Source organism: Panthera onca, chromosome B3, assembly GCF_046562875.1.
Source record: "Panthera onca isolate mPanOnc1 chromosome B3, mPanOnc1 haplotype 2, whole genome shotgun sequence".
Lineage (NCBI taxonomy): Eukaryota > Metazoa > Chordata > Mammalia > Carnivora > Felidae > Panthera > Panthera onca.
This window is the reverse complement of record NC_138344.1, coordinates 109,945,987-109,969,505: the sequence shown is the minus strand read 5'-3', so window position 1 is coordinate 109,969,505 and position 23,519 is coordinate 109,945,987. Positions and strand designations below refer to the sequence as shown.

Sequence of the window (23,519 nt, the reverse complement as noted above, 5' to 3'; positions counted from 1 at the left end):
ACTTCAACCTGACCTCACATCTTATCCATGAGACATCTTGGATATCTTTTTTTGTACATTTGTATTCTGAATACTGTATTTCTGATTCAAAACAAAGGTTTCCCCCCCACCATGTCTGCAAATCCTTGTTTGATATTTAATCCATACCGGGTATTGTGTCAAACATGTTTCTTTTGCTTCATGGGAGTTCTTTGAAGGGGGGTGGGGGGTCGGGGCAGAGTTTCATCACCTGACTAGTTTGGAGGAGGCTATTTTCTTCTTAAGGAAATTTGGATGGGGGCATCTGGGTGGCTCAGTCGGTTAAGCGTCCGACTTGGGGTCAGGTCATGATCTCACGGATTCGTGGGTTTGAGCCCCGCATCGGGCTCTGTGCTGACAGCTTGGAGCCTGGAGCCTGCTTCAGATTCTGTGTTTCCCTCTCTCTCTGTCCCTACCCCACTGGCACTCTGTCTCTCAAAAATAAATAAACGTTAAAAATTTTTCAATAAAAAAAGAAATTTGGATGGATATTATTTGCCATTTATCTATTCACTTTAAAATCCTTTTAATTGTCCTGCCCTCTCAATTTTAGGTGTTTCTACTTTACGTAGTTACAGGGCAGGGTTTACTTACTTAGTTACTTAACTCAATACTACCCTCTTGTGTTGGTACAGTAAGTGCAGTTTCTAAAGTTTACCACCTCAAGTCTTTTACGTTGAGGTGTGGGGGGGTTTATGTGATGTCTGATTCTGCAGTACACTCTTGTTTATAGAAATCATTCATTTCCCACTGTTTGCTTTTCTCTTTTCCTTTATCTCTAAACCTCCAAGGAACACCTTACCCTTCCAAGTATCTCTTTCTCCCCTCAGAAACCTTGTCCTTTACAACTGCCCATTTCGGCTAATGTGTTTCCAAGGCCCTCTCTTTTCCCTCTCACTTGCCAGGGTTCTGACCCACTAGGTCTTGGACTTCTCAGTATTTCCTCATTTATGCATTGTCCTATTTCTGGGCCGCCCCTGGAGGCCAGCTGCATCCTTCAGCCTGGGCTCACGATTTATGGGTGATTAGAGCTGCTTTCCTTATAAGGGAGGAGGGGTGGAGACAGATGGATTTCGGGGACTGCTATTATCATACAACAAGTCTGAAATCAAAAAAGGAATTACCTGGCACAAAAACAGACACATAGACCAATGGAATAGAATAGAAACCCCAGAACTAGACCCACAAAAGTAAGGCCAACTAATCTTTGACAAAGCAGGAAAGAACATCCAATGGAAAAAAGACAGTCTCTTTAACAAATAGTGCTGGGAGAACTGGACAGCAACATGCAGAAGATGGAAACTAGACCACTTTCTCACCCCATTCACGAAAATAAACTCAAAATGGATAAAGGACCTGAATGTGAGACAGGAAACCATCAAAACCTTAGAGGAGAAAGCAGGAAAAGACCTCTCTGACCTCAGCTGTAGCAATTTCTTACCTGACACATCCCCAAAGGCAAGGGAATTAAAAGCAAAAGTGAACTACTGGGACCTTATGAAGATAAAAAGCTTCTGCACAGCAAAGGAAACAACCAACAAAACTAAAAGGCAACCAACGGAATGGGGAAAGATATTTGCAAATGACATAACGGACAAAGGGCTAGTATCCAAAATCTATAAAGAACTCACCAAACTCCACACCCGAAAAACAAATAACCCAGTGAAGAATTGGGCAGAAAACATGAATAGACACTTCTCTAAAGAAGACATCCGGATGGCCAACAGGCACATGAAAAGATGCTCAACGTCGCTCCTCATCAGGGAAATACAAATCAAAACCACACTCAGATATCACCTCACGCCAGTCAGAGTGGCCAAAATGAACAAATCAGGAGACTATAGATGGCGGAGAGGATGTGGAGAAACGGGAATCCTCTTGCACTGTTGGTGGGAATGCAAATTGGTGCAGCCACTCTGGAAAGCAGTGTGGAGGTTCCTCAGAAAATTAAAAATAGACCTACCCTATGACCCAGCAATAGCACTGCTAGGAATTTACCCAAGGGATACAGGAGTACTGATGCATAGGGGCACTTGTACCCCAATGTTTATAGCAGCACTCTCAACAATAGCCAAATTATGGAAAGAGCCTAAATGTCCATCAACTGACGAATGGATAAAGAAATTGTGGTTTATATACACAATGGAGTACTACGTGGCAATGAGAAAGAACGAAATATGGCCCTTTGTAGCAACGTGGATGGAACTGGAGAATGTGATGCTAAGTGAAATAAGCCATACAGAGAAAGACAGATACCATATGTTTTCACTCTTATGTGGGTCCTGAGAAACTTAACAGAAACCCATGGAGGAGGGGAAGGAAAAAAAGAAAAAAAAAAAGAGGTTAGAGAGGGAGAGCGCCAAAGCATAAGAGACTCTTAAAAACTGAGAACAAACTGAGGGTTGATGGGGGGTGGGAGGGAGGGGAGGGTGGGTGATGGGTATTGAGGAGGGCACCTTTGGGGATGAGCACTGGGTGTTGTACGGAAACCAATTTGACAATAAATTTCATATATTGAAAAAAAACCCAAAAAACAAAAAAACAAAACAAAACAAAAAAAGGAATTACCTTAGAGATGAAAAGCAAATAAAAAAGCAAATAAAAAAACCTAGGTTTAGTCTATAAAGTGTAAAAATAAAATCTTAGGAGTGCTTGGGTGGCTCAGTCAGTAAAGCATCCAACTCTTGATCTCAGAGTCATGAGTTCAAGGCCCATGTTGGGCTCTGTGCTGGGGGTGAAAAAGACTTAAAAAGAAAAATCTTAAAATGAAAAGGAAATTTTAAATAAAGAGTTCTTGTAATAGAAGAGACCACTTTTCTTTCTTTTTTAAATGTTTTTATTTATTTTTGAGAGAGAGAGAGCAGAAGAGGAGCAGAGAGAGAGGGAGACAGAGGATCCAAAGTGGGCTCCGTGCTGAGAGTGGGAGAGCCCCATGTGGGGCTTGAACTCATAAACCATAAGATCATGACCTGTGCCAAAGTCGGACGCTTAACCCACTGAGCCACCCAGGCACTCCAAAAGAGACCATTTTTCTATCTTAAAAATACAATTTCAATGTAGAATGTTACATTTCATAGAGAAATGTTTAATAAGACTACATTTCTGATACTCATTTTATTGTACATAATATGTAGGTGACTGAAACTAATGGTATGACTTGATGTTTTTGGTGGTTTTTTGTAGCTTACTGATTTTCGAGAAACTATTATGAAGATGTTGGGATTTAACATGAGAACAGCAGACAAGGAAATCATCAATCACCTAAGGCTTATTATACAAGATTATAAAGCATCTGACAAACCAAAGGTTGCTTCTCACTCTGAGACTGGACAGGATAATGAATAAAAAAGTTCTGTCCTTTTCATTACTCCCGACAAGAACTCAGTAGATATGGGCATCTCCTGTAGCATCTTGAATGCAGCAGCTATGTTATGAATAAAATGCACTGGGAATTTTTCACTTGAAAAATTCTCACCTTTGATATTTGGCATTTAACTTTGTCATTGTCGTGTTCTACACATTTATTTACGGTCTAGTCTAGATTGTTACTTGCAATATACAATATCTAATTATATTTATTATTAATTGTATTTTAAGCAGGGTATTAATCAGGACTTGTGTTCTTAGTTGTAATATTTATATTTATAGTTAACAGCCTATTTATTTCTAGAGTGAACAATTTCCTGGGTATACCCGCTTACAAATCCAGGTACAGTTGTGTTCTATACTTTGAATCTGTCTTATCTATTTGATTAACTGAGAGTGTGAAAACCAGATACGAAACGTTGAGTGGCAAAAAAGTAATTAAGAATACTTACTTTTTAAAGGCTTTTTAAAGAGTTTATTTATTTTGAGAGAGAGAGAGAGAGAGAGAGATCAAGTAGGGGAGGGGCAGAGAGGGAGGGAGCGTGAGAATCCCAAGCAGGCTCTGCACTGCCACTGTGGAGCCCCATGCAGAGCTTGACCTCACAAACTGTGAAATCATGACCTGAGCCATGTCATGAGCCATGCCATCAGCCATTCACCTGAGTGAAATCAAATTCGAGTCAGACACATAACTGACTGAGCCACCCAGGCACCCTGAAGTCAATGGCTACATTTTAAACAATTATAACTTCTTGGGGTGCTGAGTGGCTCAGTCAGTTGAATATCTAACTCTTGATTTCAGCTCAGGTCATGATCCCAGGGTCATGGCATCAGGCCCCATGTTGGGCTCTGCTCTGAGCATGGAGCCTGCTTGGGTTCTCTCTCTTCCTCTCTCTGTATCTCCCCTGCTCATGCGCATGCGTGTGGGCTATCCCGGAAATAAAATGAGGGTGCCTTGATGGCTCAGTCGTTGAGCATCTGACTTGGCTCAGATCATGATCTCATGCTTTGTGAATTCGAGTCCCACACTGGGTGAGCAGGAGCCCCAAATTGGGTGAGGCTGCTTCTCAATCTCAATCTCTCTCTCTCTCTCTGCCCCTTGCTTACTTACACCCTCTCTCTCTCTCTCTCAAAATAAATAAACAGTTATTATAATTTATTATTTATTTCATTTAAAATAGGAAACTGTTCCTCTTCCAAGGTAGTTTTAGACTTATCCAAAATGTCCTCCATAGGAACAAGTCAGAATCTGGACCCTCAGTATCTGCTGTGGTCATCTAAAAATATCTCCTGTGGAGCTTAGTTTTATTTTTTATTTATTTATTTATTTTTTAACATTTATTCATTTTTGAGAGGCAGAGACAGAGCATGAGCAGGGGAGGGGCAGAGAGAGAGGGAGACACAGAATCCAAAGCAGGCTCCAGGCTCTGAGTCATCAGCACAGCGCCCGACGCGGGGCTCGAACTCACAGAGTGTGAGATCATGACCTGAGCCAAAGTCGGACACTCAACCGACTGAGCCACCCAGGCGCCCCTGGTTTTAGAAGAATCTTCAAGGTGGAAGGGGTCAGGTTATACTGGAGCTTAGAGAGGTTGTATTTTGGAGAAAATGATTATCTTGAATACTCAGTCAAGGACTGTTATGCCCAGAATTCGTGATCCCCAAAGACAACTAGGGAGCCCAGTCCGATGCAAAAGCAAAAGAGCCTTTATTCGACCTAGCTCGAGCTCAATCCCCTACCGGCACCGACGCAGCGGTGAGATGTCGGGGAAAGGGCAAAGGTTTTATTGGGGCCTAGGGGCAGTTGGTGAGGTAATAGCTGTGGCCTCAGCCAATTGGTTGGGGAAGGGTCGGGGTCCTGTTACGCAGGCGTGTTTTGATCGGGAAGTTTGAACGGGTGAGCGGGAGGTTACTCAAGGGGAGAAGGCGTGGTCAAGGTGAAGGACACAGAACAAGATGGAGTTGGGAGACCTGCCCTTTCAGGACAAAATGAGAATTGCTCAGTTTCTAAATGGTCATGGCTGTGGTTCTCACATTGTGTGACAGCACACTCTGGTGTACTGCAGGGATCGTAGCATGCCATAGCATATTTCAATTAAAAAAAATTTTTTTTTTTAATTTTTTTTTTTTTTTAACGTTTATTTATTTTTGAGACAGAGAGAGATAGAGCATGAACGGGGGAGGGTCAGAGAGAGAGGGAGACACAGAATCCGAAACAGGCTCCAGGTTCTGAGCTGTCAGCATAGAGCCCGACGCGGGGCTCGAACCCACGAACCGTGAGATCGTGACCTGAGCTGAAGTCGGACGCTCAGCCGACTGAACCACCCAGACGCCCTAAAAAAAAATTTTTTTAAGGGCCGCTTGGGTGGCTCATTTGGCTGAGCATCCAACTTCAGCTCTGGTCACGATCTTGCGGTTCGTGAGTTCGAGCCCTGCATAGGGCTCTGTGCTGACAGCTCAGAGCCTGGGGTCTGCTTCGGATTTACGTCCCCCTCTCTCTTCGCCCCACCCCTGCTTGTGCTCTGTTTCTCTCTGTCTTTCAAAAAATGAATAAACATTAAAAAGAATGTTTTTTTAATTTTTTTTTTATTTTAGAGAGAGAAGGAGTCTGCAAGCAGGGGAAGGGGCAGAAGAAGAGAGAGAGAGAGAGAAGGAGGGAGAATCTTAAGCAGGCTCCACTTGATCCCATGATCCTGGGATCATGACTTGAGCCCAAATCAAGAGTTGAACACTCAGGGGCGCCTGGGTGGCTCAGTCGGTTAAACGTCCATCTTCAGTTCAGGTCATGATCTCATGGTTCACAAGTTTGAGCGCCACGTCGGGCTCTGTGCTGACAGCTCAGAGCCTGGAGCCTGCTTCGGATTCTGTCTCCCTCTCTCTCTGCCCTCCCCCCTCCCCCCCATGCTCTGTCTCTGTCAAAAATAAATGAAACATTTAAAACAGTTAATAAAAAAAAAAGAGTTGGACGCTCAACCAACTGAACCACCCAGGCACCCCAGAATATTTCAAATTTTAAGGGAAAACAGTGATACATGACATTTGCCAGGAAAATACTTGAACTATCAGCTCCAAGTAGTTTCATAGTTTCAATATTGGATCACTCTTCATTCCTTTTGATATCATATCTTTGTGATGGAAACTGCCCGAGGCTTCTCAGGACACATAAATTTGATGCCAAGCAGGGGCCAGTAGTTGGTGGAATCACTGCCTGGGAAGTTGACTCCAGGCTTCTGACTGCAACGCAAGCAGCTCAGTTAGCTTTCCTCTCAAGATTACCTTGGGCCCTGGCAAAACAGGAAAGGCAGGGATGCCCTGTCCAGAGCTTCCACCCGCAGCCCAACCTGCTGAAGCTGTAAGAACCACCTTCTTGTTCAGGATCCCCCCAGGGCCATGGCCCAAGGTCAGCACCTGCTGCAGCTTCAGCAAACAGGGCTGGGGGGACTGTATCCCCTGCTGCCCAGAGCTCCCCTTTTCTGAGGAATTGCGAATACTACCAGTTCCTAAGGTCACGATTTCCATGAAAATAAAGGTGCCAAGTTGTGGCAGTTTCTGAAAGAGCCACTTTATAAACACATTAAAGAAAGATCTTCTGTAAATACAAAGAGGCCTTAGTCTTAATGCTTCTTTATGAATTGTGTCAGTAGGAACTGATTGTTCAGCCATGGAGCAGTGTAAAAGGTTAGCTATATTAATCTTTTTTTTTAACTTACACATACTTGATTGAAAGCCTATATGGTACATATGATGTTTGATATAGTTGACCTCAGCTTTTTTTTTTTTTTTAAGGTTTATTATTTATTTTTGAGAGAGAGTGAGCAAGTGGAGGAGGGGCAGAGAGAGAGAGGGACAGAGGGTCCAAAGCGGACTCTGGGCTGACAGCAGCAAGCTTGACGTGGGGCTCGAACTCACACTCACAAACCGTGAGATCATGCCTTGAGCATGAAGTCAGACAATCAACTGAGCCACCCACGTGCCCCTAGTTGACCTCAGCTTTGTTCACACTGACTTCAGTGAGCTGCATTTGGGCTTTCTGTGCTTAACATTGCTTACTTGCTGCTGTTGCCATTGGTTTGTTTCATTTCAGGAACATGGTGGGTACTTTCAGGAAAAATCATATTTTTAATTCCTTCTCTGGCAATTCTTTCCTGGATTCTTAGCTTTACATAATTATACCTACAATGGAACCAGCATCCTAAAGGCATGAAGATGAGTCCTACTCCAACATCACATGATCTTTTTTTTTTTTTTAATTTTTTTTTTTTTTCAACGTTTTTAATTTTTTTTTATTTTTGGGACAGAGAGAGACAGAGCATGAACGGGGGAGGGGCAGAGAGAGAGGGAGACACAGAATCGGAAACAGGCTCCAGGCTCCGAGCCATCAGCCCAGAGCCTGACGCGGGGCTCGAACTCACGGACCGCGAGATCGTGACCTGGCTGAAGTCGGACCCTTAACCGACTGCGCCACCCAGGCGCCCCATGATCTTCTAATTCTACTAGTTAACAAGAAATGTCCAGCCACAAGAGATCCCAATGAACTTGGTGATAATCAGATCCTGTGCACAGGAAATGTTTTTGACATCTAACAGTCCTAGGAGCTTAAAAGGCTTCCCTTTATTTTATTTTATTTTTTTTTAATTTTTTTTTTTTAACATTTTTATTTATTTTTGAGACAGGGAGAGACAGAGCATGAACAGGGGAGGGTCAGAGAGAGGGAGACACAGAATCTGAAACAGGCTCCAGGCTCTGAGCCGTCAGCACAGAGCCCGACGCGGGGCTTGAACTCACGGACCGTGAGATCGTGACCTGAGCTGAAGTCGGAGGCTTAACCGACTGAGCCACCCAGGCGCCCCAAAAGGCTTCCCTTTAGTAGACCCGCTGGGCTTCAGTGCATCAGCCATGGCCTCCAGTGGCCCCCTGTGGCCCCTGGCTATGCTAATTCTTTTTTTTTTTTTTTTTTTTCTTTTTAGCTATGCTAATTCTTGAGTAGACAAGGGAGAAGGACCCTTCTAGCATCTGCAACTGTCTTTATGAGAACTGCTTTCAATCCTGTGGTCAAATCACTACCACATTCTTCAATGATGAGAACTGGGTTTAGCTTTAAGGCTTCAGATAAGTAGTTCTCAACTTCAGGATGTATCAGAATCATCTAATGAATTTAATTACCACTGCGCCGCCCCCGCCCACCTCCCCCCCCCCCCCCCCCCCCCATCATGAGATACCAGTTCGGTTAGAGAGGTATAGGGCTGAAGGCTGGATATTTTTTCAAAGAGCCCTAAGTCTATGAATTGACAAAACTACTTTGGGAAGCAGTTGTGGCAGTGTATTTGTTTCCTGTTGCTGCTGTAACAAATTGTCCAAACTTTGTGGATGGAACAATATTTATTATCCTACATTTCTGGAAGTCTCATCAGGTGTTGGCAGGGCTACATGTCACTTCTGGAGAGGAGAAAATCTATTTCCTTGCCTTCCCCAAGTTCTAGAAGATGCACACCCTCTTGGCTCATTGCCGCCACTTTTCACCTTCAAAACCAGGGACATCAAGCCCTCCTAGCCTTCCTCACACTACCATTTCTCTAGTTCTCTCTGTCCTGTTTCCCTCCTCCCCTTTTAAGTACTCTTGTGATTACACTGGCCACACCTGGACAATCCAAAATAATTATTTTAAAGTCAGCTGATGAGCAACCTTAATTTCCTTTTGCCAGGTAGCCCAAAATACAGATTCCAGGGATCAGGACATAGACATTTTGGGGGAGCCATTATTCTGCCTACCATAGTTCACATGTACCCAAACTGAATACATGCATGGCTTTAAACAGGCAATTCTACTCCTACATATATACCTACCTAGTAGAAATGCGTAATAGATTCCACAAAAAGACATTTACAGATTATGGCAGCATTGTTGATAATCGCCCCAAACTAGAAACTGCCCAAATGACCAAAAGTAGAGTTAACGATGACAACCAGATCCACTAGCTAAGCAATCAGATCTCCTTCGTTTGTGGGATAGGGAGGGGTCAACTGGATTGATGAATTTTCTTAGGGGCCAAACTAGAAAGTGACTCTAGGTCTAAGACTGGGGATGTGCCAAATGGAAGACAGCATGAGTTTGAGGAGAAATGGTAAATTTATGGGCCTCCACTTAGCATGCAGTAAAACTCTTAACAGTGGGGAAAGCAGCGGCCTGGAAGGAGAAAGTTCTTGTTGCCTGTTATTAACCAGCCTTATAACCCTTGCTCAAGTGTTGGGTTGAACAAAAAAAATTTTTTTTTTATTTTTTTTTTTTTATCGTTTATTTATTTTTGAGACAGAGGGAGACAGAGCATGAACAGGGGAGGGTCAGAGAGAGAGGGAGACACAGAATCTGAAACAGGCTCCAGGCTCTGAGCTGTCAGCACAGAGCCCGACGCGGGGCTCGAACTCACGGACCGCAAGATCATGACCTGAGCCGAAGTTGGACGCCCAACCGACTGAGCCACCCAGGCGCCCCGAACAAAAAATTTTAAAATTGACCTCAAAATTAGGAAGTGTGGCCTGGATTTCTGACTTGTGACTCTGGGGTTTCAGGCAGCCCCAATTGTTGCAGGATTTTTTTTTTTTTTTTTTTTTTTTTTTGCCTCAAAACCCAGGATTCGTTGTCTCGCTGCTTTGAAGAATGAAGAGGTGGACACGAAGTGAGCAGCAGGCGAAAGTTTATTGGAGTATAAGATCAGAAAGGAAGAATAGTATGAAAAAAAGCTCTCCTTACAGAGAGGGAGCATTCCAAAGTGAGTGCCCCCGGAAAATAGGCAAGGACCTTTGTTATATAAGGTTCTGGTCACCCTCTCTTCCTCTTCCCCCTTGTTCCTTCTCAGGTTCTACCTTAACTGGCCTGATAGCTCTACGAGCTGGGTTGTCCATTGCTGATTGGCTCATTTCCATTGTATGTCTCTGACCATACCATTCCTTGCGGGTCATATGTTTTATGGTACTGATTTTTTGTTAGGTCTTTGATCTAATTCCTGAGGGAATCCTGAGGGGGAGTAGCTGGTGTCTGTTACATTCCAAGAGGAACCTTATGCCTGAGGGAGTTTGCTAAGGTCAGACACTCCCAGCATTGTTCCAAAATAGGTGTTTTTCCTCACCCTGAGACCTCAGGTCCTGACCTTTCCCTCTCTGCCTATTGTATCCCATCTTTTCCCAATCATACAACTAGCCTAGCAGCAACATTTTTCGGGTCAGAATAATGGAGCTTGTTAACCCAAGACAGGAGCCAGCAGGCATAGCCAGGCACTTTCTGTCTGGAGACCGTTCCCTCAAATGAAAGGGCCATTTTCAGGCGTGAAAGATCAACAACCTCTCTCCGGGCCTATGAGCAGTGTCCCCTTCCGCAAAAGAGGGACCATGAGGACCACCCTACTCTGAACGCTCGCCCGCGGCCCAACACATGCTAGCGACAAGTGCAGCTGCTTCTACGGAAACCACGTGCCTGGGCAGGAGTCCCATTCAAGATTCTACAATGGATGCGGCCAAAACGCAGGTGGGATCCTTTCCCGGGCTGCGCGCAGCAGCCCCGCCCGTCATTAGCTACGGTGCAGACGACCCGCACTACTGCGCCTGCGCCGCGCCGAACTGGGCTGCGCCGGGGATGCTGCGCGGGGCGGGAACGGAAGACGCTCGTAATCGGGGCGGTAGACGAGCGACGCTGAAGGCGGAAGTGGGCGAAAAAGACGCAGAGGACCTTGCTGGTGACTCGCTGGCGGAAATGATTGGAGGGTGGAACAGCCGTATCAGTTCGCGCCTTCGTGTGGGGCGGGGACCTCGCGATTCCAGCCCAACCCAAAGGAGGGGCGGTCTCGCGGGAGAACAGTTTCGCGCGCGCGGGAGCGGGGCACTGGCGGCCAGGGCGTTCCCGGCTGCGCGCGCGGTGCTTACCCCGGGGGAATTCTGAGCGAGTTCCCGCGCGGGCAGGCTCTGGTGGCGCCCACAGCCCCAAGTCGGAGGGTTCGGGCGGCCCCCGTAACCGTTTTAAAAACTCAGGTGACTCCTTGGCCAAGGTCGAAGCCTATGCGCTGTGCGAGGCCATTCTGAGCTGGAGCGCCGCGTGGCTCCCAGTGCCCGGGGTAACCTCGGGGTCGGTCAGTGCGAGAAGGGTCGTCAGCTTCCTCGCGCAGATCTGGGGTTGGAGAGGACGGACGCTACTTGAATTAGACTCCAAGTGCCCCCGTGTGTGTGGGGGGGGGGGGGGGGGTGTTGGGGGAGAGAGACAACCTCCCCGCAGGCGTCCACTCTGCAGGAGTGAGATGGGGTTTTGCTTGCAGAACAGGACCGGAGGGAGGCATCTCGTGAGGACTGGTACCGCCAGCTTCCGAGTATGAAGCTTTCTTTGCTGGAGGAACCTGGCTAGGTTCTTACAGCTTTCAGCTTAGTTATCCCAATGCAGTTCTGAAGACAGGTTGTTCAGGTCACTTTGGACTCTACCAAATACCGGGGTTTCTTTCCTAAACCGTGTCTAACCGATGGCAGAGCTTACTTATTGAACGTGATTTATTTTTTTATTTGGGGTTTTTTTATTAACGGTTTTATTGGGATGTAGTTTACATAGCATAAAATTCACCTGTTTTAAGTGTGCAGTTAATGATTGTTAGCATATATACATAGTTGTGTAGCCGTCACCATAGTGGAATTAGACTGGCGATTTTTTCCTAGTAATTGCCTTTATTCTCAAAAGTTTGCACAAGTGGACCTTTAAAGGTACAGCGTACTGCATATAAGAGACTCTGAAGATGTACACTCAAATCGTGTTATACCTGAGTAGATGAAATTAAGAGGAGACTCGAAGCATATTTTCCTAGGTGTTGCCTGTGGTGAAACTTGTGTATTGCAATCCAAAGAAATACTGTATCAACTGCTTCATTTGCTGAGGAATATGGCATAAACCCCATTTTACATGTGAACAAATCAACATTGAAGGATAAATTGCCTAAACATAGCTGTGCCCAGGCTAAGCCCCAACCCTCGATGCCTTATCTCTAAATTTATTGCGTTTGCCACTTCATCAGCCTGCTTTTCAATTATATCTATGTATGACCTGTACCGTTCACTCATTTATTGAGCAAATAACTATTGAGTCACCACTATGCCAACAGCAACATAAAACTGCTCTAGATGCTGGAGATACCATAACGAACCAGCTAAATTCCTACCCTCCTCTAAGGTATGAGACCATGAGCAATTAAAGAAACACCCTAATTTTAGATATTGAGACGTGGCATTAAAAACAAAACAATGTTTATTTAATTTTTGAGAGAGAGACTACAAGAGTTGGGGAGGGGCCGAGAGAGAGAGAGAGAGGGAGACACAGAATCCAAAGCAGGCTCCGGGCTCAGCTATCAGCACAGAGCCCGACGTGAGGCTCAAACCCATGAACTGCAAGATCAAGACCTGAGCTGAAGTTGGACGCTTAGCCAACTGAGCCACCCAGGTGCCCCAAGACATGGCATTTTAAAAAAAGAGGCAAACCAGGAGTATAGGGAACAGTGGTAGGAGGCAGGATTTGTCTTGAGCAGAAATCTGAAAGAAGAGAGGAATTGGGATGTAAGAGAAAAAAGATTTGGTTTGAGCAACTGGAAAGATGGAGTTGCAGTTTACTAAGTTAAAATAAGGTAACGCTGTGAAAGGATGAGGTTTTTGAGTTAAGCTTATGAATGCAGCTTTAGATGCTTTTTAGATGTCTCTTAGACATCTAGTTGGAGATGTGGTATTTCATTCTGTGAAGTTACATGTCATTTGACCAAGGGAATGGTCAAATTCAAGGAGATGAGGGGGAACCAGGAGGAAGGATCGAAAAGGGGAGTGTAGTGTGTTACGAGGATAACCAGGAGAGCATATAGCCTGAGAAGATAAATGAAGAAAGTGATTTGTGGAAGAGGGGATAATGTTAAATGTTAACAGATTGATCAGATAAAATGAAGACTGAGAATGGCCCATCTGTAAGAGAATAGAAATACAGTTAAATAACTTGGGTTTGAACTGCATGGGGCCACGTGGATTTTTTAAAAATAAATACCGAACAGGGGCGCCTGGGTGGCTCAGTCGGTTAAGCGTCCGACTTCGGCTCAGGTCACGATCTCACGGTCCGTGAGTTCGAGCCCCGTGTCGGGCTCTGGGCTGATGGCTTAGAGCCTGGAGCCTGCTTCGGATTCTGTGTCTCCCTCTCTCTGACCCTCCCCCGTTCATGCTCTGTCTCTCCCTGTCTCAAAAATAAATAAAACGTTAAAAAAAATAATAAAAAATTTTTAAAAAAAATTAAAAAAAAATAAGTAAATACTGTACAGCACTGTAAATGTATTTTCTCTTCCTTGTGATTTCCTTAACATCTTCTTTTCTCTAGTTTTGTTGTAAAGATACAGTGTATAGGGGCGCCTGGGTGGCTCAGTCGGTTAAGCGTCCGACTTCAGCTCAGGTCACGATCTCATGGTACGTGAGTTCGAGCCCCGCGTCGGGCTCTGGGCCGATGGCTCAGAGCCTGGAGCCTGCTTCCGATTCTGTGTCTCCCTCTCTCTCTGCCCCTCCCCTGTTCATGCTCTCTCTCTGTCTCAAAAATAAATAAACGTTAAAAAAAAATTAAAAAAAAAAAAAAAAAGATACAGTGTATAATACATATACAAAATGTGTTTAATCAACTGTTTATATTATCAGTAAGGCTTCTGGCCAATAGTGGGAGTCAAAAGTTATTTTAAAAAGTCATGTGGACTTTTCAACTATGCAAAGGATCGTTTCCCCACCCCACCTCCTTCAGTGGTCAACTGTATATAAAATCTTTTGATATAAAATCTTTTGATATATATGTTTATACTGACAGCTACTACAGAAACAGTGTTTACCCTTTTTTGAGGAGGTGTACGTTTTTACAACCTTTCTGAAGTGATGTTATCTAAAATTTAAATGCGTGCTTTTTTTGACCAAGTAATTTCACTTGTAGGCACTTATCCTACAGAAATATTTATACATGCACACAAAGGTATGTGTGTGTATATATATATATATATATATATATATATATATATATATGATACAATATGAGTGTTAATCGCAGCATTGTTTACAGTTGGGGAAGAAAACAAATTTTCATCAAGATGGATATAGTTTTAAAGGAAAGATATTAGTGTATAGAGGGGCACATGAGTGGCTCACTTGGTTTAAGCATCCAACTCTTGATTTCAGCTCAGGTCATGATCTCACAGTTTGTGAGTTCAAGCCCCACATTGGTCTTTGCACTGACACTGTGGGGCCTGCTTGGGATTCTCTCTCTCCCCTTTCTCTCTACCCCTACCCCACTTGCTCTCTCTCTCAAAATAAATAAACAAAAAAAATTTTTTAAGTAAATAAATAAAGGAAAGCTATTAGTGTATAGATATGAAAGACACCTGCTACAGCTTGAAACTTGACCTTCTAGAATTCAAGTATTGAGGACCTAACCCTAAGTGTGATGGTATTTGGAGGTGGAACCTTTGAGAGGTGATTAGGTTTAGATGAGGTCTCAAGGGTGGGATCCCCATGATGGGATTAGTGTTCTTATAAGAAGAGGGGGACCTGAGCTCTCTTCTCTCTGCCATGTAAGGACACTAAAGCCATGAAGTAAGTGCTCGCCAGAACTGAATTGACTGGCACCTTGACAGAGTTCCCAGCCTCCAGAGCTATGAGAAATAAATGTTTGCTGTTTAAGCTACCCAAACTATGGTATTTTGTTATTGCAGCCCTAGCTGGTTAAGACAGATAGCTTTATTCAATGATAAAGTTGGGTTATCTAATAGAATGTATATGATCTCATTTATGTTAATATACCTGTGGGAGGCCTGTCTAATCACACTGTCAAAAATTACTCTATTTACCTTCCCTGATACTATTACTTACCCTTTTCTATCTGTAGCACTTATCACTATCTAAAATTATTAATTTTTATACTCATTTATTGTTTTGTCATAGTGGAAGGTAAGTTCTGTAAGATTTTTGCCTTTCTTGTTTATCTTTCTATCCCCAGTGCTGGGGTATATAACTTTTAGAAACATTATTTTAGGGAAAAAACCTTAACAGAGAGTATTCCTGCAGCAAATTAGACCACAAATTCTTTCATGATGTTTCCTTCAAAGGGTGGTGGCACATTTCCCTGCTTTTGAGTGTAGGACTTAGTGACTAGCTTTTAGTAAGTGGAATATGGCAGAAGTGGAGGGATGTCAATAGGCCATAAAAGGCACCATGACTTCCTCCTTGCTCCTTCTCTTGCATCATTCATTTGGGTAGACCAGCTGCCCTGTCATGAGGACATAGCAAGCAATGCTCTGGAGAGTCCTCTGGGCAAGAAACTGAGGCCTGCTCCCAATAGCCAGTGGGGAACTTAGGCCTCTAACAATTTCGGTCAGCCCCAGTCAGGACTTAAGATGACTGCATCTCCAGGTGACAGCTTGACAGCAGGGTCACAGGAGGGAGAGAAGGACTGGAAGCAGGTCCTCTGGAGTGGACTCTGGAGAAGATTCTGTACCAAGATTCTTAGGCCATGTCAGATTTCTAGGTCTTTTACCTGTCCTCTCCTTGCAGCGAGGGCTAAATTGACTGAGATTTTTAGACTCAGTAAGTTACTGAGAAAAGTGTGTTAAAATTGGCACTTAATTATTATGGGTTTTTCCCTGTATAGTTCTGTCAACATTTACTTTTTAATTGTGAAACAATTTGCACACAAATTTAAGATTTTTACTTTTCTGTTGAATTGCCCCTTTTTATCATGAAATCTCACCCTTTATTTCATGTGATACTTCTTGTCTCACAGTGTCTCATACTTTTGATATTTAAAAAAACCTTTTTTTTTTAATGTTTTATTTACTTTTGAGAGAGAGACAGAGCATGAGCAGGGGAGGGGCAGAGAGAGAGAGATACTCTGATATTAGCGAAACCACATTTCTTTCAGTTGGTGTTTGCTGGCAGTTTTTTTTCCATTTTTTCTTCAACCATTCTGTGTTGTTACATTTAAAGCTTATCTATTATGTAAACAGCACATAGTTGAGCTTTGTGTCTTTTAATCCAATCGTATAATCTTTGCTTTTAAATTGGAATGTTTAGACTATTGATGTTTAAAGTAAATTCTGATGAAGTTGGATTTAAGTCTACCATGTTGATGTTTATTGTCTATTTTCCCCATCTATTCTTTGTTCATATGATGGTTAATTTATGGGTCAGCTTGGCTGGGCCACAATGCCCAGATATTTGGTCAAATAGTATTTTTGATGTTTCTGTGAGAGTGTTTTTGGATGAGATTAACATTTAAAGTGGTGGATTTTAAATAAAGCAGAATGCCCTCCATTATGTGGGTGGCCTCATTCAATAGTTGAAGTCCTATTCAAAACAAAAATTGACCTCCCCTGAGTAAGAGGGAATTCTGCCAGCAGATTGTCTTCAAACTAAAGTTGCACAACATTGGCTTTTCTCTGGGTCTCCAGCCTGCTGGTTTACCCTATAGATTTTAGACTTGCCAGGCTTCATAATTGCATGAACCAATTTCTTAAAATAAAATCTCTTTCTACATACGTACACACAGTCTATTCATTCTGTTCTCTGGAGAACCCTAACACAGTTTCTTAATTTTTCCTTTATCACTTTCTTTGAATTAAATATTTTAATTTTATTATTGTATCTTTCTTTTGTGTTTTAATTATATACTTCTGTTATCGTTAGTGATTACCCTTGACCTACAGATTAAAAAATGCATATGTATTTGACTTATGATAACTTAAAATTAAAACTTTTATAATTTCTGCCCCAAATTAAGAAATTTATATTTTAACTCCATTTTAAACTACCCTATAGCCACTGCACTATTATCATGTACTTTTCCAAATGTAATAAATCCTACAAGACATTATTATTGTTGTCATTATTAACTGCTAGTACTTATTTCTGTTTCTCTACACATTTACCAATTCTACTGTTCTTTATTCCTTTCTACTATTCTGTGTTTCTAAAATGGGCTAATTTTCCATCAACTTGAAGAATTTCATTTAGTATTTCTTATAGTATAGTTCTTATAGCAGTAGGTCCCTTCAGTTTGTTTTTTTTTTCCCTGAAAACTTCTTTATTTAATCTTAATTTTTGAACGGTATTTTCATTGGGCGTAAAAACCCTGGGGTTTTTTTCCCCAGCACATTGAAGATGTCATTCTATTATTTTCTGACTGCTTTAGTTAAAAGTCAGTCCTCAGTCTTCTTGTATCTTTGAAGGTAGTGTGTCTTTTTCTCCCCTCTGTGGTTGTGTCTAAGTTTTTCTGTCTTTAATTGTAAACACTTTGACTATGATGTGCCTTGGTATGAGTTTATTATCTTTATCATGCCTACGATTTGCAGAGTTTATTAGAATCTGTGGGTTGATGTCTGTCATCAGGTTTGGCAATTTTTTTCGTCAGTATTTCTTCAACCCTGTTGTTTCTCTTTTCTTATTTTGAAACTCCAATTACAAACATGTTAGATCTTTTGAGTGTGTACCACATGTCTTGAATGTAATTGAAAAAATTTTTTTCTGTCTGCTTCAGTTGGGTTACTTATTTTGACTTGACTTCAAGGTCATCAATCCTGGTGGCTGTGCTTCTAAGACACAAAGACAGAAAATAAGGAAATAGGACTGAACCTGTAAATTAGCTTTAGAATAGGGAGATGTTACCATTCCCTAGCAACTGGTATTCAAAGCAACATGTGAGCATAATTAGCTGTGTATCTAAGCTCTTTATGTATATGATGACAAAGCAAGTTTTTACAAATGTCATTTTCTATTGCAGTGTAGTTATTTTCAATTCCTTTCTCCTTCAAATCCAATTAATGAATCCCCTTTTGGGATTGTTGTGGTAGAAGTACTTTAGTCCATGTGTAATGTCCGGACCATCACAGTATTATATTAGTACAGTAAGACCTTGGTTTGCAGGCATAATTCATTCTAAAAACATGCTTGTAATCCAAAGCACTTACATATCAAAGTGGATTTCCCCATAAGAAATGATGGAAACTCAGATGATTCATTCCACAACCCCAAAATATTCATATATAATTGATTACAATACTGTAAAATGATACAAAATAAATACAAAATAAAGAAAATGCAAAATATAAAGAAAATTAGCCAATTAACCTCTACTTACCTTTGAAAATCTTTGTGACTGGGGTGAGGGAGACAAGAGAGAGGAGGGTTATTGTGTAGGACAACTTTCACTATCTCTAACAGAATCACTGCTATGTATTGGCTCAATGAAATCTTTTTCTACATGGGGGCTGTTGTACACGTTCACACAAATGTTGACTGTAGTACAGTATTAATAAACTCTTGTCATATACTGTATTTAATGTAACTGGAAATAAGGCAGGAGAGGAAAGGGTCTGTATCTGCAGGCCGCCTCACCTAGAGTGAAGGAAAGCATTCACAAGCTTACTCTTGTATGGAAAAGCAAAGGACTGTCCATAGGCGCTTTGAAGTGACAAAAAATACAGTAGTGTCAGTTGTGGACACCTGCCAACGTTCTGAAAAATCACTGGGGCCGAGACCCACAGTGAGAGAGAGAGAAAACTGTTGGCTCAGTTGTGATTATGTGATGTACAGCAGCATCATGTACTACTCGTATTGCAAGACGTCGCTCGTTTATCAAGTTAAAAGTTATGAGAAATGTTTGCTCATCTTGTGGGACACTCACAAAACAAGTTATTCTCAATCCAAGGATTTAAGCAGATGCTTCTCCCAAATGTTCCCTTGAGGGGATGTTTTCTGAAATGGCATTCCTCATGGGAATATTTGTATGACTGAACAGCTATTTTCATTAGAAATCCATTGTCTGTCTCTCTATGTATTTCTTTTTATTTTTTGATTATTATAAATCCATTTCCTGTCTCTCTATATATTTCTTTTTGTTATCTTTGTATTATGTTTCTTTTTATTTTAAGTGACATTCGAAAGTTAATTGATCAATTGTCTGTTGATACAGGGCACATCTGAAAGAGAAAAGGCAGAAACCACTTTAGATCTGTTGGCAGATATGAACAGATTCACCCCCTATATGAATACGAAGAGAAGATCGCATTGCAGCCTGTAGAAGCTGGAAAAGGCAAGAAAATAAATTCTCCTCTAGAGCCTCTAGAGGGAATGCATCTGTGTCGACACCTTGATTTTAGTTTGGTAGACTTGTATAGGACCTCTAACCTATATAACTGTAAGATAATAAATTTATATCATTTTAAGCAACTGAGTTTGTGGTAATTTGTTACAGCAGTGACAGGAAACCAATACACTAGTCCTCCTCCACTTATTCCTGCAAATACACATATCATTTTCAGATTATAAGGACATGTATTTTATATAATTTCCTGCCAGAATTGTTACTCAGAACCTCCTGAATGGTGTTGCCTGATTGTTTGATTTACCTTTTTGATTAAAAAAAAAGATAACAGGTATTTAAAAGAGAGAGAAGAGAGGGGCCCTTGGCTGACTCAGTTGGTAGAGCATACTACTTTTTTTAAAATTCTCTTAAAATGTTTATTTATTTTGAGAGAGAGAGAGAGAGACAGAGTGCAAATGGGGGAGGGGCAGAGAGGAAGACACAGAATCTGAAGCAGGCTCCAGGCTCTCAGCTGTCAACACAGAGTCTGACATGGGGCTCGGACCCACAAACCACGAGATCATGACCTGAGCTGAAGTCAGATGCTCAACTGACTGAGCCACTCAGGTACCCCTAGCATGCTACTTTTGATCTCGAGGTCATGAGTTCAGGCCTCATGCTGGATGTGTATAGCTTACTTAATTAAATAAAATAAAGAAGAGAAGATACCACGAACATTTCTTTTTTTATTAAAAAAAAATTTTTTTTTAAGTTTATTTATTTTTGAGACATAGAGAGACAGAGCATGAATGGGGGAGGGTCAGAGAGAGAGGGAGACACAGAATCGGAAGCAGGCTCCAGGCTCTGAGCCATCAGCCCAGAGCCCGACGCGGGGCTCGAACTCACGGACCGCGAGATTGTGACCTGAGCCGAAGTTGGACTCTTAACCGACTGAGCCACCCAGGCGCCCCAACCATGAACATATCTTGATGAAGGTAAAAACAAATTTTGATTGATTTTTGAAGAAGTAGGATTGTTATTAACCTTGCATTACTCCAGGAGATAATTGATAAATGTTGAGTAGTTTGTTTGGTTTCTCAATGAAGGATCAAAGGAAGCAGTACCGCATGGTCAACTGGAAGCCTTTCTGCCTCTGTGATGTATAGACAATACGCAAGTAGAGCCTGAAGGTCTAGTGTGACATTGAAGAGAAGGTATAGGGGAATAGGGCTGTGGGAGCTGAGAGTTGAGGTGGTGGTTAAAGAATGAAATGTTCTAGTTTTATATTTCTGGTGTGGGACAATTCCGGCTGATGACCAAGTCCCGGGTTGTTTCTGAATCTGCATGCGAGAAGTTGAGGTGAGATAGAGGCAGTCATTACTGTTAGGGTCAGGCGTAAGGCAGGGTAAAGATAGGAGTCAGAGGCTAAAAAATTTTAGCAGTCAAAGGCTTTATTTGGGAACTAAGGTCTCGGGCGAGGTTCCGTGACTCAGGGAGGGAGAGAGAGAGAGAGAGAGAAGAGAAGAGAAGAGAGAGGAGTCAGGGAAGTCACCCCCAGGTGTGGTGGGGTGGGGTTTTTAAGCTGCAGGGGTTTAGGTCCGGGTGGGCCTTTTTCCGCGTGATTGCTCGGTGATTGGTTGACCTCCAATTCGTTCTGGCACTCTACTAGGGGCTTTTCATTGGGTTGTGCTGGCAAGATGGCCGTCCCCTCTACTGTGGTTCCAAGGACATCCTAACAATTACTGGTAAACTGGTCCTCAAAAATTAAAAAAATCCCTGATTTGTAGCATTTGTTGATTTTAATCATGTAAATACTGCCACCAAGGTGATTTCAAGTTACCAACATGTTACTGAGTGCAGAACTAGAAAGAGATGTGAACAATCAGCTCTCAAGAGCTGGAATGAACTGGCTTTGACAACACATCACTGAATCTAGGTGAAGGTCACTGGAATTAAATAGATACCCTAATCACAAAGCTATCCTGTTGGATGAGCCATGTACTGTGGCTATTGAAATCCAGGATTATGGCATGAATTTGGTACAGAAGCGTGTGAACAAGGTTCCCAAGTCTTCCTTGAGTAAAGAATTGGAGAGTGGTCATTTGGTAAGAATTCGTAAGAGTAGGTTTTATCAAAGCCTGGGGTTGGAGGGGCAGGGAGGGATATTGTCAAGGAAATTAGTGGAAGTGTTATTCAAATGCCTTCAATTAACTCTCCTAGCTGATTTATGTAAAGTAAAACTCTGGTTTATGTTTATGTGAAGTAAAGCTCTACATGATTCAATATGTGTGGGGTTCCAGTTATAAAGGAATAATTCAATAACCAAAAGTAGTTGATGTAGAGGCTGCTTTGAGACAAACAGGTGGTTAAGAGGTTTGAGCAATGGAATACAGACAGGCCCATAAGGTGACCCACCTCAAAATATCCATAGGCCCTAACTAACCAATGGGCTATTTACAACTCAGCACAGTTACCAAAAAAAAATTCCATACATCACCATCCTCAGCTTCCCCCTTGAAAGCAGCCCCCACCCACTGCCCCATGGCCGACAGTCTCTCCTCTGCTGTCCTGCCTGCCACTCCCAAATTTCTATCTCTTTTGTTCTGCCTCACTAGAATTCTTTCACCTCCTGCAGCCTGTGCCCCACCAGCTTCCACGGGATTGGCTGATCTAGAGACACCCCATTTAGACACCACAGTTGATGGTAATTCCAATCAAGCAACAAAGAAATCCGATATCCATAATTCACAGTAATAACTTCCATTTTTTACTCACTATATTTCTCACATTCTAAAACCCCTTACCCTCCTGTTAAAAGAAAAATGTCCATAATTTACTGATCTTCTGGCTTTTATTCAGCAATTCATGAATCGGGCAGCATCCAATCTAGCAGATAGAAAAGGTCTCCCAGAAGCTGTATAAAATGAGAGACTTTCACAGGCACAAGGAAGCAGACACAGGGAAGTCATACTAGGTAGAAACAGATTGGTTACTGCAAGGTTACTTTCCTTACATGGCACAAAGGGAAGTCTCAGAGCCAGGCTGGGGAACTTGTGTTGAACAGGGAAACACAGATTACTTGCCTAGGCCTTCCTTTTCTGGGAGAACCAAGCATAGAAATGTAGTTAAATTTTGGGTTACTGACATGAGTCTTAGCTCTATGTTGGGCCTAATCTGGTTGCTTTGACAATTTTTCACCCTACTCTCAACTCTCTTGGAAAACTCACAGAACCAGCACCCATGTAGCCCAGGACTTTTTTTCCCCTCCTCTTTTTTCTGCCTTTTTTCTAGTTTCTTTCTAGATCAAATTTATCACTTCTTTAATAATTCTTTCTCCTCTTATTTCCCATTTTTACCTGACAGAAGTTCAGGAACTGAACTTGCTAACTCAGAGCCCAGAGTTTAAAAATGGGACATGAGATCCTGGATGTTATGGGGTGCAAACAGAAGATACTATTTTGTTTGTAACTGAGGGTTTCACAGGTGGTTAACAATAATTGGTCAAGGGTAGACAAAGAGCTAGGATTCTCCTACATTGCTGGTAAGAGGTTAAATTTGTACAAATTTGAAAATATGTTTGGAAGTACTCCTAAAACCAAATATATGCATACCCTGTGACTGACTCAGTGGTTCTTCTCCATCAACAGTAGAATGGATAAATTGTGGCTTATTCATTCAACGGGATACTCTACAGCGATGAGAATGAATGAACTATTGTTTTACATCCAAATGGATGAGTCTTACAACTATAATAATAAATAATATATGATGTAATGGCAAATAAAATAATTGGCAAAAGAAGTCTCAAAACGTTATGATTCCATTTATAAAGCTAAAAAAAACGGCAAACCTAAAATACAGAGTTAGAAGTCAAGAGACTTGTTCCCTTTGCAGGAGGTAATAAAGGTGGTGAAGAAAAGAACCCTTGAGCTACTGATAATTGTTTCAGATACTAGTTACAGGAGTATAGATTTCTTGTGAACCTCTATCCAGCTGTACAGTTAGGATTTGTTTGTTTTTCTTTATCTGATAT

The 23,519-nt window shown here is 42.2% G+C and overlaps 1 protein-coding gene and 1 long non-coding RNA gene across 2 annotated transcripts in view; both read left to right on the top strand.

Moving 5' to 3' along the window:
• Positions 1 to 3,513, top strand: part of LOC132669982 (uncharacterized) — a 34,496-nt gene extending 30,983 nt beyond the window's left edge. Inside the window, exon 8 of the mRNA XM_081795940.1 lies at positions 3,202 to 3,513. Coding sequence (XP_081652066.1) covers positions 3,202 to 3,363 — 162 coding nt within the window. The 3' untranslated portion in view covers positions 3,364 to 3,513. The remainder of the gene's footprint in view (positions 1 to 3,201) is intronic.
• Positions 3,514 to 10,834: 7,321 nt separating this feature from the next.
• Positions 10,835 to 19,632, top strand: LOC144616646 (uncharacterized). Its single transcript, XR_013556076.1, has 2 exons — positions 10,835 to 11,139; positions 19,376 to 19,632. It is a non-coding gene; the product is annotated as an uncharacterized LOC144616646 (long non-coding RNA).
• The last annotated feature ends 3,887 nt before the right edge of the window (positions 19,633 to 23,519 follow it).